The 14,359-nt window shown below is 45.2% G+C and overlaps 1 protein-coding gene across 1 annotated transcript in view; it reads right to left on the reverse strand.

Annotated features, from left to right (window-relative positions):
• The window catches only part of fhod3b (formin homology 2 domain containing 3b), a 256,541-nt gene that overhangs the window by 103,095 nt on the left and 139,087 nt on the right, over positions 1-14,359 (reverse strand). Inside the window, exon 4 of the mRNA XM_031811805.1 lies at positions 716-783. Coding sequence (XP_031667665.1) covers positions 716-783 — 68 coding nt within the window. The remainder of the gene's footprint in view (positions 1-715; positions 784-14,359) is intronic.

Below are 14,359 nucleotides of genomic sequence, written 5' to 3' on the forward strand. Positions count from 1 at the left end.
CCCTCTAGCCTCCACAGTGATTCCCTGCCAGGCCAGCCAGCCCCAGTGTGTGAAGCAGGGCTCTGGCCAAGCATGGACCTGAGCACAGCAGAGTACAGCATAGCATAGCTGCCACGGAGGCAGTCTTCTCTCACTGCACAGCTCTGTTCAGATAGCTTGGAAAATATTACTGTACAGTGTGTGTGTTTGTGTTAAGTATGTTTGTATGAGCACTTGCTGTACAAAGCATGTGTGTATGTGTGTGTGTCCAACACACTCGTGCATATGTGCATACACGTGTGTGTGTCATATGGGAGAATGTGTGCATATGTGCATACACGTGTGTGTGTCATATGAGAGAATGTGTGCATATGTGCATACACGTGTATATGTGTCATATGAGAGAATGTGTGCATATGTGCATACACGTGTGTGTGTGTCATATGAGAGAATGTGTGCATATGTGCATACACGTGTGTGTGTGTCATATGAGAGAATGTGTGCATATGTGCATACACGTGTGTGTGTCATATGGGAGAATGTGTGCATATGTGCATACACGTGTGTGTGTGTCATATGAGAGAATGTGTGCATATGTGCATACACGTGTGTGTGTCATATGGGAGAATGTGTGATAGTTAATGATAAACAAGAGCCATTAGTAGACTATCGCTGCAGTATTAATGAATCTGACATTCTCAGGCTGCTGCTAAGACAAAAGGGAGGGGAACATTACCTGAAAGATCTGTTTGAGGGAAAACAGGGCTCTCCTCAGCTCTCGTCCATTTGAGTTGTAGAGTTTCTCTAAAAGAAGAGAAAGAAGAGATCAGTTTACAGTCACACACAGCTGTGGTACTTTTCCATGTCAATGACTCAAGGAAAAAGCTAACTAAGCAAAGGCTTATTGTCCAAGTGATTGGAGAGATAACCCTGCATGTGTGAGTGAAACCCTGCATGGGTGAGTGAAACCCTGTGTCAGATTTTTACCTTGTCAGCTCAGGGATTCGATTTTGCAACCTTTCGGTTACTAGTCAAATGACCTAACCACTAGGCTACCTGCAGCCCCAGATATGAACTATAACCTTTAGTATATGAACTATAACCTTTAGTATATGAACTATAAGCCTAGTATATGAACTATAACCTTTAGTATATGAACTATAACCTTTAGTATATGAACTATAAGCCTAGTATATGAACTATAACCTTTAGTATATGAACTATAACCTTTAGTATATGAACTATAACCTTTAGTATATGAACTATAACCTTTAGTATATTGGGTAGTATATTGGGTCACATTTCATTAATGCACATCTTGTCCAGTAATAGTTTGGCTAGTTGCTCTGGGCCAGTTGCTCTGGGCTAGTTGCTCTGGGCTAGTTGCTCTGGGCTAGTTGCTCTGGGCCAGTTGCTCTGGGCTAGTTGCTCTGGGCCAGTTGCTCTGGGCTAGTTGCCCTGGGCTAGTTGCTCTGGGCTAGTTGCCCTGGGCTAGTTGCTCTGGGCTAGTTGCTCTGGGCCAGTTGCTCTGGGCTAGTTGCTCTGGGCCAGTTGCTCTGGGCTAGTTGCCCTGGGCTAGTTGCTCTGGGCTAGTTGCCCTGGGCTAGTTGCTCTGGGCCAGTTGCTCTGGGCCAGTTGCTCTGGGCTAGTTGCTCTGGGCTAGTTGCTCTGGGCTAGTTGCCCTGGGCTAGTTGCTCTGGGCTAGTTGCCTGGGCTAGTTTCTCTGGGCTAGTTGCCCTGGGCTAGTTGCCTTGGGCTAGTTGCCCTGGGCTAGTTGCTCTGGGCTAGTTGCCCTGGGATAGTTGCCCTGGGCTAGTTGCTCTGGCCCAGTTGCTCTGGGCTAGTTGCTCTGGGCCAGTTGCTCTGGGCTAGTTGCTCTGGGCTAGTTGCTCTGGGCTAGTTTCCCTGGGCTAGTTGCTCTGGGCTAGTTGCCTGGGCTAGTTGCTCTGGGCTAGTTGCCCTGGGCTAGTTGCCTTGGGCTAGTTGCCCTGGGCTAGTTGCTCTGGGCTAGTTGCCCTGGGATAGTTGCCCTGGGATAGTTGCTCTGGGCTAGTTGCCCTGGGCTAGTTGCTCTGGGCTAGTTGCCCTGGGCTAGTTGCCCTGGGCTAGTTGCTCTGGGCTAGTTGCCTGGGCTAGTTGCTCTGGGCTAGTTGCCCTGGGCCAGTTGCTCTGGGCTAGTTGCTCTGGGCTAGTTGCCCTGGGCTAGTTGCTCTGGGCTAGTTGCTCTGGGCTAGTTGCCCTGGGCTAGTTGCCCTGGGCTAGTTGCTCTGGGCTAGTTGCCCTGGGCTAGTTGCCCTGGGCTAGTTGCTCTGTGCCAGTGAGGAGTGTAGACTGTAGTTCAGAGAAGCACATCTGTGAAGAGTTCAAAAACACTTGACTTTTCCTGCTGACAGAACTGCCTCTATCTGTCTCCTATGTGCAAAGCCACTACTACCATAGAGATGATATAATACTGTGACTGACTACTACACTGACTGACTTATGCACCATAGCCAGATCACACAGGTCAGATTGCCAACACATACAGTCAATGTGTAATGCTGTAGTGCAAAGGCTAAAGGGTTTCCAAAAGAACGGGATTCGTTGCTAGTTGGTATGGTTATGAGGCCTCTTGGTACATTGCATTAGTTCCAACAACTCTTAGGCTTTCTCATCCTGTCAGGGTGTGTTGAGATCTTTCAACATGGCATTGCATCTCAGGTGTTGTTTCTTGTCTCACCATTGGGTGGCAGTGTTGAGCAGTAGAGCGTGACTCCAGTCTACTATGACGCAGTGCTGCAGGTAAACTGTACCACTACCACACAGGCTGCTGCAGCTTGGAGAGTCTCTACTCTGACTCAGCAAAAGCTGTCACTGCTGCAGACAGCAACATACCCAATACCCTACTGCAGTCTCTGCCTATCCCCTTCAGCTCTACCTCTCTCTATCTCTCTCCTCTCCCTCTCTTTCTCTCTGTTTCATCTCTACCTCTCTCGCTCTCTCTCTCAGCCCCGCATCTCTCTCTCCCTCTTTCAGCTCTACCTCTCTCTATCTCTCTCCTCTCCCTCTCTTTCTCTCTGTTTCATCTCTACCTCTCTCGCTCTCTCTCTCAGCCCCGCATCTCTCTCTCTCCCTCTTTCAGCTCTACCTCTCTCTATCTCTCTCCTCTCCCTCTCTTTCTCTCTGTTTCATCTCTACCTCTCTCGCTCTCTCTCTCAGCCCCACATCTCTCTCTCTCCCTCTTTCAGCTCTACCTCTCTCTCTCTCTTCCTACATTTCTGTCTGTCTGCCTTTCTTTCTGTGACAGTCTTTGTCTCTCTCCCAAACATCTCTCAATACATTTTCTATGTCCTTCTTTCTCTCTCTCTACATTTGCCTTTCTTCTTCCTCACTCATGTTTTCCTCTGTCATGAACACAGATCCATTTGGTCTCCAATGACCTCTGACCTCTCTGCTCCCTGTGTTCACACTCTCACTGTTACTAAGACCTCAATAATTATGCTTCCCTTCTTCAAGCCAAAGAGAGAGGCCCAGGTGACCCCTGTGCATGATCACACACATGCACACGCACACCTTTCATCGAAGCAGGCAGGGGCCTCATCAGTAACACTTTGCCCTGTGGTGTCATTTATTCTGTCATGTTGCTCTATGGCCTAACAGAAGTCATTATAAGATATATTCTGTCATGTTGCTCTACGGCCTAACAACAGAACTCATTATAAGATATATTCTGTCATGATGCTCTACGGCCTAACAAAACTCATTATAACATAAATTCTGTCCTGTTGCTCTACTGCCTAACAACAGAACTCATTGTAACATATATTCTGTCATGTTGCTCTACGGCCTAACAACAGAACTCATTATAACATATATTCTGTCATGTTGCTCTACGGCCTAACAACAGAACTCATTGTAACATATATTCTGTCATGTTGCTCTACGGCCTAACAACAGAACTCATTATAACATATATTCTGCCATGTTGCTCTACGGCCTAACAACAGAACTCATTATAACATATATTCTGTCATGTTGCTCTACGGCCTAACAACAGAACTCATTATAACATATATTCTGTCATGATGCTCTACGGCCTAACAACAGAACTCATTATAACATATATTCTGTCATGTTGCTCTACGGCCTAACAACAGAACTCATTATAACATATATTCTGTCATGTTGCTCTACGGCCTAACATAACTCATTATAACATATATTCTGTCATGTTGCTCTACGGCCTAACATAACTCATTATAACATATATTCTGTCATGTTGATCTACGGCCTAACATAACTCATTATAACATATATTCTGTCATGTTGCTCTACGGCCTAACAACAGAACTCATTACAACATATATTCTGTCATGTTGCTCTACGGCCTAACAACAGAACTCATTATAACATATATTCTGTCATGTTGCTCTACGGCCTAACAACAGAACTCATTCAAATTCCATCGTTGTCCTGATCATTGTGGCACTTGGAGAGTTTGATATATTCCTGACTGTTGCTGTGTAAGTGTGTGTGTCTGTGTGTGCATGTGCATGTGAGATTATGAGTCATGAACATAGACCCTAACACAACCCAACGCTGTCCGTTGAAACCTCTCACGTCTATGAGTGATCTGTCTATACAAACAGCTGGCCCTGATTCTATTCAGAAGGGTGAGAAACACACACAGTTTCTTGGCTGGATGGTGGACCGGGCATATGTTTGAGATTCACAGCACAGCAACAGACCTCTATTCATCATTGTTGTTTTCAGTCACAGATTAAATCCCTTCCCAGCTGAAGGTCTGAGTGTGTGTGTACGTGTATGTGTGTGTGTGTCAACCAGCTATTTGGGCACGCATAGATTCTTCCAGAGACACCGTCAGCCAGCCCAGTAGAGCCCAGCCCAGCCAAGGCCTAACAGACCCCCTCACCTCTCTCTCTCTCCCTCCCTCTCCCTCTCCCTCTCTCTCCCTCACCTCTCTCTCTCTCCCTCCCTCTCCCTCTCTCTCTCTCTCACCTCTCTCTCTCTCCCTCCCTCTCCCTCTCTCTCTCTCTCTCTCTCTCTCTCCCTCATCAACACACACGTCAGACAGCACTAGTCCACCAGCAGAGAATTAGACAACACCCAACCCCTACAGAAAAGCCTTAACGCAAGTACTTCGCACATTGTGCATACACACACCACGCATACACGCATACACACCACGCATACACGCCACATATACACACACCAGGCATACACACCACGCATACACGCCACACATACACACACCAGGCATACACGCACACACACACCACGCATACACGCACACACACACAACGCATACACGCACACGCACACCACGCATACACACACACACCACGCATGCACACACACACCACACATGCACACACACACCACGCATACACACACACACACACACAAAATACATACACACACACCATGCATACACACACACACACACCACACATACACGCACACACACCATGCATACACACACACACCACACATACACTCCACGCATACACATGCACACACACCATGCTTACACGCACACACACACCACGCATACACACACACGAGCGCACACACACACCACATACACACCGCACACACATACACACGCACGTACATACACACTGTTGAGGAAAACTATGATTTGCTGGGTAGTTGCAAAAGGATTCCTCAGTTGGTCAGAGGTTGGCTGAGTGGCTCTGGACTGACTGGGTTGTGTTCCTGAACACATGTTGAGGGATGTATTGACTGGGTTGTGTTCCAGAACACATGTTGAGGGATGTATTGACTGGGTTGTGTTCCAGAACACATGTTGAGGGATGTATTGACTGGGTTGTGTTCCAGAACACATGTTGTGGGATGTGCTGATTCGGCTCTGTTCCAGGACACTCAGCTCTATTCACATTCACTCAGGGAGCCAGTCTGTGAATATGGCCTTTATCTGATGATGATGATGCACCCTGGGTAGACACAGGGTGGACCAACACAATACAATCCAGGCCAGTAGAACTCTCTTTCTTCCATCCTGTAGAGATCTAGATTATGATGGAACACAGGGCTGGAGTGTTCCATCAGTAGAACTCTCTTTCTTCCATCCTGTAGAGATCTAGATTATGATGGAACACAGGGCTGGAGTGTTCCATCAGTAGAACTCTCTTTCTTCCATGCTGTAGAGATCTAGATTATGATGGAACACAGGGCTGGAGTGTTCCATCAGTAGAACTCTCTTTCTTCTATGCTGTAGAGATCTAGATTATGATGGAACACAGGGCCGGAGTGCTCCATCAGTAGAACTCTCTTTCTTCCATCCTGTAGAGATCTAGATTATGATGGAACACAGGGCTGGAGTGTTCCATCAGTAGAACTCTCTTTCTTCCATCCTGTAGAGATCTAGATTATGATGGAACACAGGGCTGGAGTGTTCCATCAGTAGAACTCTCTTTCTTCCATCCTGTAGAGATCTAGATTATGATGGAACACAGGGCTGGAGTGTTCCATCAGTAGAACTCTCTTTCTTCCATCCTGTAGAGATCTAGATTATGATGGAACACAGGGCTGGAGTGTTCCATCAGTAGAACTCTCTTTCTTCCATGCTGTAGATATCTAGATTATGATGGAACACAGGGCTGGAGTGTTCCATCAGTAGAACTCTCTTTCTTCCATGCTGTAGAGATCTAGATTATGATGGAACACAGGGCTGGAGTGTTCCATCAGTAGAACTCTCTTTCTTCCATCCTGTAGAGATCTAGATGATGATGGAACACAGGGCTGGAGTGTTCCATCAGTAGAACTCTCTTTCTTCCATCCTGTAGAGATCTAGATTATGATGGAACACAGGGCTGGAGTGTTCCATCAGTAGAACTCTCTTTCTTCCATCCTGTAGAGATCTAGATTATGATGGAGCACAGGGCTGGAGTGTTCCATCAGTAGAACTCTCTTTCTTCCATCCTGTAGAGATCTAGATGATGATGGAACACAGGGCTGGAGTGTTCCATCAGTAGAACTCTCTTTCTTCCATCCTGTAGATATCTAGATGATGATGGAACACAGGGCTGGAGTGTTCCATGCTGGAGGAGAGGAAACACATCCAGAAACATTCAACTCCCTATATGGCTGAGATCGGGACACAGATTACTCCTGGTCTTTTAAAAGAGTGTGTCCCAGTGACCTACTGGTTTTAACACCGACCTGATATAAATCTGCAGTGAAGTGAGGAAATATTTACAGGGGCACACCGATACACGGCCATATGCATCATGGTAAAGAAATGTCACATACCCCAAAAATGATGTTTACTGTACGATGTTGTACAGGGGAATGTTCCAATGTTGACACAACATGAAAAAATGATGTTTACTGTACGATGTTGTACAGGGGAATGTTCCCATGTTGACTCAACATGAGAAAATGATGTTTACTGTACGATGTTGTACAGGGGAATGTTCCCATGTTGACTCAACATGAGAAAATGATGTTTACTGTACGATGTTGTACAGGGGAATGTTCCCATGTTGACTCAACATGAGAAAATGATGTTTACTGTACGATGTTGTACAGGGGAATGTTCCCATGTTGACTCAACATGAGAAAATGATGTTTACTGTACGATGTTGTACAGGGGAATGTTCCCATGTTGACTCAACATGAGAAAATGACGAGGTAAAGGGGAAATGTTGTTGTCATACAGACGGTTGGGGTCTACAGTAAGTCAGTCTACTGGCTACTGTTTCACTCCTTACATCACCAAAGAGTCCTGTAAAGTTGAGCTGGATGCCAGGAGACAGTGGACACGTTCTCCCCTGATGATATGAGTGTTGTAGGGAACAACATTTATTTATTTTCAGTATCCATGGCAACACAATCCTACCACTTTCCCAGCATGCTATTCTTTCAGAAGGAGATCTGGGCCCATAGAAGTGCTCGATTTAAAAAAAAATCTGAATTTCTAAGATAATATGGGCAGGGAGGACCTGATCCTAGATCAGCGCTCCTACTCTGAGATGCTTTGTGAACACGGGCCCTTATGGCATGTAGCCCGGATACTGTATGTCGTGCAAGTAAATCAGCAGATTCATCAGTCTCTCTGCCAGTCGGCACCATGCCCCCATCACCGTCCCTATCACCATGTTTCTGCTGCGGTAGGGGCACTGCCTGTCCTGATGACTCTCCTCTTTAGTCTACACCATGTGTGGGAAAATCAAAGACTCCTGCGGCATGCAGGTTTCGGCAGGTTTCGACAGGTTCGTAACCATGGTGACGATGATTCAGAGTTGAGATGTGGGATCTGATCACTGGAGGGTGGAGAGGGGGGAACAGTTATGTAGGTTACTCATCACACTGTTCCCCTTGCTAAAACGATGAACATGATTAACATCGTAGCTCCACTTTCATGTTAGAGTGTTGATGGGGAATCAACCGTCTGGATTTCCAGTTAGACATTTATTCTGTATTATTCTTGGATGTAAGTTGGTTATCTGCTCATTCACTTTGCTAAATAAATAATAGATTTATTTAAATAGATAAATAAATAAATAACCAGGGTGGCAGTACTGACGTTGCGCCACTCGGGAGGCCACTTGATGATCCACTTCCTGACTCCACTTCATGCTACAACAAGGACAGTGATTTTCTTCATCAGCCAGGAGGCTGCCAGAGTTTTAGCACTAATCCTAGAGGAGTATGTTTTAGGGGGGGGGGGCAGAGGGGCCAGACGCCAAGCCAATCAGAGATGGCATGGTAGTCAACATTCCTCCACAGTGTATCAGTGGCGTTTGCACAAAGGCTCTGTGCGCCTCATCTCAGGCCTGAAGTCCGGCCTGCAATAAAACTGTCAGGGAGTTATTCCTGCCCGCCACAAAATGAAGCCCTTCTGCAGAAACAGACAGCTCTTTCCCCTGTCCGCAGTCCGCACACCGGCGCGCCTCCCAAAGAGGCCCTCCTTTAATGAGAAATAGCTCAGCTCAGATTAGTTCCATACCAGCTGGCACAGATAAGTGCCCACAAAGTATGGTCCTTTTATAAACATCACTGTATTTGAGAAGAGGGAGAAGAAGAAAAACACAAAGTGGAAAAGAGAGGAAACGAGGTATTCTGTTGGATGGGAATGGAACTGGACCCCGACTCTGGAATCCTGTTAGCTTCAAAACCTTCTTCTTCTTCCCAGAGAGAAGACGGCTCAGACATCAGCATCGATGGGCTGATTCATTTGTCATTCAGATGAAATACCAATGGGAGACAAACAACTGGTATACAGCCAGACAGTCATATAGAGTCATTTAGTCATATAGTTATACGGTAAGCCTTTAAGAGAGTCTGTTAAATGACCTAAATGTAAAAATATACAGTACCTTCTGAACCCTGATGACCTTACTATGGAGTCTGATGTGAGTGACCGAGGTTCAAACCCAGGAACTCCCATGCACCACAAAACTGTGTTAGCCTGTTGAGCTAAAGCCTTATAGAGTCTTATAGATCTTAGGCACGCTTACTCATTATGTGAGAATAATTAATTGAACCCCTAATTATACACTGGCAACGTGAAACTAGTACCTCACTGACAGAGAGAGAGAGAGAGAGAGAGAGAGAGAGAGAGAGAGAGAGAGAGCGCAAGGCTAGGGTGCAGCTGAGGTCATAAACCACATTCCTGACCTTTCAGTCTTGCCTCTTACCTGAGGCTTCTTTCACATACAATCTTTGAGCAGGTAAAACCTGATTACTGAATAAGATGAAAGCTGTATCACTTTTATAATGTTCTGTATCCTGCAGCTGTGTGCCTTTGTCCAACTAACCTCTATCAGTGCATAGTACTGGAACAGCCACAGGGATGTTCTGATCTCAAAATGACAATAATTACTGAGGTAGTAAAATATGAATGGCTATAATCACCTAGAATCTCCTCCCTTTTCCGTGGGGAGAGAGAGGAATGATGTTCTGGGCTTTGACACAGAGGCAAGCCTGGAATCTACAGGGTTAGTCCTCTCACCCCAAGAACCGACAAACCAACAGACAGATACACAGACAGACAGACACCTCTGGACCAGTGCTGTCTCTAAACTGGAGAAGAACCTTTCACAAACACATTTTCACAACTTCTGGTTGTCATAACCAATATCCAAGAATAATTTCCGTAGACAGTCATGTGACATGTTCACTTTTTTTTATTATGAAGTCTAAACGCTATGCCCTTAACTTCCTGTCTCGATCCATCTCATTGTTAGAGAACTGGTAAATGTATGAGCATCTTCTGTTGGTCTAACGATGAACTCAATATACCTGCCCTCTTTCCTTCCACAAGAACATCCACTCCCTCGCTTTCAGCCTTTATTACCAACGACTCCATCGAATGTAAAGGATGACAAGCACTGCTCAGGCTTTAAACAGCAGAACACATAAACCATATCCAAGGGCCAGCCAAGAAACCCACAAAGACCCCACTGGGTCAGACAGACCCAAGAACGCAGCATTCAGGAGAGCTCTCAGACAAGAGGATGGTGTGGAGAGATTGAGAGAATGATGCAACAAGTGGGCCCTGTTTACAACGTATAGTAGTCTGGGTAGGGAAGCACATCTGAGCCATTGAGACAGCAATAGAACTGACCTACTGTATATACCAGAGGAGGCTGGTGGGAGGACGGGTTCATTGTAACGGTTGGAATGGAATGATTGGAACGGAGTCAAAAAGTGGTTTCAATAAGTTTGATGTGTTTGATACGTTCCATTAATTCCATTCCAGTTATTACAACGAGCCCATCCTCCTATAGCTCCTCCCACCAGCCTCCACTACTATAGACTTATGACCGTATGAACTCACACTAGGACAGACAAACACAACACAGTGTATTTACTCTAGCTGGGGCACAAGACAGACACACAGACAGACACACTGGGTTCATAGGAGACAGACAGACAGACAGACAGGTTTCATAGGAGACAGACAGACTGGGTTCATAGGAGACAGACAGACAGACAGGTTTCATAGGAGACCGACAGACAGACAGGTTTCATAGGAGACAGACAGACAGACAGGTTTCATAGGAGACAGACAGATAGACTGGGTTCATAGGAGACAGACAGACAGACAGACTGGGTTCATAGAAGACAGACAGACAGACAGACAAACGGACAGACAGACAGACAGACTGGATTCATACGAGACGGACAGACAGACAGGTTTCATAGGAGACAGACAGACAGACAGACAGACAGACAGACAGACAGACAGACAGACAGACAGACAGACAGACAGACAGACAGACAGACAGACAGACAGACAGACAGACAGACAGACAGACAGACAGACAGACAGACAGACAGACAGACAGACAGACAGACAGACAGACAGACAGACAGACAGACAGGTTTCATAGGAGACAGACAGACAGACTGGGTTCATAGGAGACAGACAGACAGACAGGTTTCATAGGAGACCGACAGACAGACAGGTTTCATAGGAGACAGACAGACAGACTGGGTTCATAGGAGACAGACAGACAGACAGACAGACTGGGTTCATAGGAGACAGACAGACAGACTGGGTTCATAGGAGACAGACAGACAGACAGGTTTCATAGGAGACCGACAGACAGACAGGTTTCATAGGAGACAGACAGACAGACAGGTTTCATAGGAGACAGACAGACAGACTGGGTTCATAGGAGACGGACAGACAGACAGGTTTCATAGGAGACAGACAGACAGACTGGGTTCATAGGAGACAGGGTCAGCACACCTGTCACTTGTAAAATGGCAGATATTGTATTCGGTGCCACTGATTGGACAGATGTTCTCCTTAGAGAAGGCACTGTAACCTATAAACCCCATCTTGTTTGGGATAAAAATGACAAGCAGGTAACTTTCAGGGGTTTCTAGGGCTATGATGATGTTGGAGGTTGTGACGACAGTGGCCTATTCTATTGTGAGGTGACTGACTCACTAGTTATTTAGGGCAATCTCATTTGGGTTTGATAACCTATCCACTTGAGCCCTGGCACAACAACTGCTGAGTACATGTGGGAGTATGTTAGTTAGTATCTACCACATTCAGCTGCCACACAGCATCACCTCCCACCGCTGTTTACTTTAAGTGACTAAACACCTGGTGTGTGGTGATGCTACTGCCTACATGGATATACTTTACTGCCCACTCCATGACATACCATACTGCCTACTCCATGATATATCATACTGCCTACTCCATGATATATCATACTGCCTACTCCATGATATACCATACTGCCTACTCCATGATATATCATACTGCCTAGTCCATGATGTACCATACTGCCTACTCCATGATATATCATACTGCCTAGTCCATGATATACCATACTGCCTACTCCATGATATACCATACTGCCTAGTCCATGACATACCATACTGCCTACATGGATATACTATACTGCCCACCTCATGACATACCATACTGCCTACTCCATGATATATCATACTGCCTAGTCCATGATATACCATACTGCCTACTCCATGATATACCATACTGCCTACTCCATGATATACCATACTGCCTAGTACATTATATACCATACTGCCTACTCCATGATATACTATACTGCCTACTCCATGATATACTATACTGCCTACTCCATGATATACCATACTGCCTAGTACATGATATACCATACTACCTAGTCCATGATATACTATAATGCCCACTCCATGACATACCATACTGCCTACTCCATGATATACCATACTGCCTAGTACATGATATCCCATACTGCCTAGTCCATGATGTACCATACTGCCTACTCCATGATATATCATACTGCCTAGTCCATGATATACCATACTGCCTACTCCATGATATACCATACTGCCTACTCCATGATATACCATACTGCCTAGTACATTATATACCATACTGCCTACTCCATGATATACTATACTGCCTACTCCATGATATACTATACTGCCTACTCCATGATATACCATACTGCCTAGTACATGATATACCATACTACCTAGTCCATGATATACTATAATGCCCACTCCATGACATACCATACTGCCTACTCCATGATATACCATACTGCCTAGTACATGATATCCCATACTGCCTAGTCCATGATGTACCATACTGCCTACTCCATGATATATCATACTGCCTAGTCCATGATATACCATACTGCCTACTCCATGATATACCATACTGCCTACTCCATGATATACCATACTGCCTAGTCCATGACATACCATACTGCCTACATGGATATACTATACTGCCCACCTCATGACATACCATACTGCCTACTCCATGATATATCATACTGCCTAGTCCATGATATACCATACTGCCTACTCCATGATATACCATACTGCCTACTCCATGATATACCATACTGCCTAGTACATTATATACCATACTGCCTACTCCATGATATACTATACTGCCTACTCCATGATATACTATACTGCCTACTCCATGATATATCATACTGCCTAGTCCATGATGTACCATACTGCCTACTCCATGATATATCATACTGCCTAGTCCATGATATACCATACTGCCTACTCCATGATATACCATACTGCCTACTCCATGATATACCATACTGCCTAGTCCATGACATACCATACTGCCTACATGGATATACTATACTGCCCACCTCATGACATACCATACTGCCTACTCCATGATATATCATACTGCCTAGTCCATGATATACCATACTGCCTACTCCATGATATACCATACTGCCTACTCCATGATATACCATACTGCCTAGTACATTATATACCATACTGCCTACTCCATGATATACTATACTGCCTACTCCATGATATACTATACTGCCTACTCCATGATATACCATACTGCCTAGTACATGATATACCATACTACCTAGTCCATGATATACTATAATGCCCACTCCATGACATACCATACTGCCTACTCCATGATATACCATACTGCCTAGTACATGATATCCCATACTGCCTAGTCCATGATGTACCATATTGCCTACTCCATGATATATCATACTGCCTAGTCCATGATATACCATACTGCCTACTCCATGATATACCATACTGCCTACTCCATGATATACCATACTGCCTAGTCCATGCCATACCATACTGCCTACATGGATATACTATACTGCCCACCTCATGACATACCATACTGCCTACTCCATGATATATCATACTGCCTAGTCCATGATATACCATACTGCCTACTCCATGATATACCATACTGCCTACTCCATGATATACCATACTGCCTAGTACATTATATACCATACTGCCTACTCCATGATATACTATACTGCCTACTCCATGATATATTATATACTGCCTACTCCATGATATACCATACTGCCTAGTACATGATATACCATACTACCCAGTCCATGATATACTA

Source organism: Oncorhynchus kisutch, unplaced genomic scaffold, assembly GCF_002021735.2.
Source record: "Oncorhynchus kisutch isolate 150728-3 unplaced genomic scaffold, Okis_V2 Okis02a-Okis13b_hom, whole genome shotgun sequence".
Taxonomy (NCBI): Eukaryota; Metazoa; Chordata; class Actinopteri; order Salmoniformes; family Salmonidae; genus Oncorhynchus; species Oncorhynchus kisutch.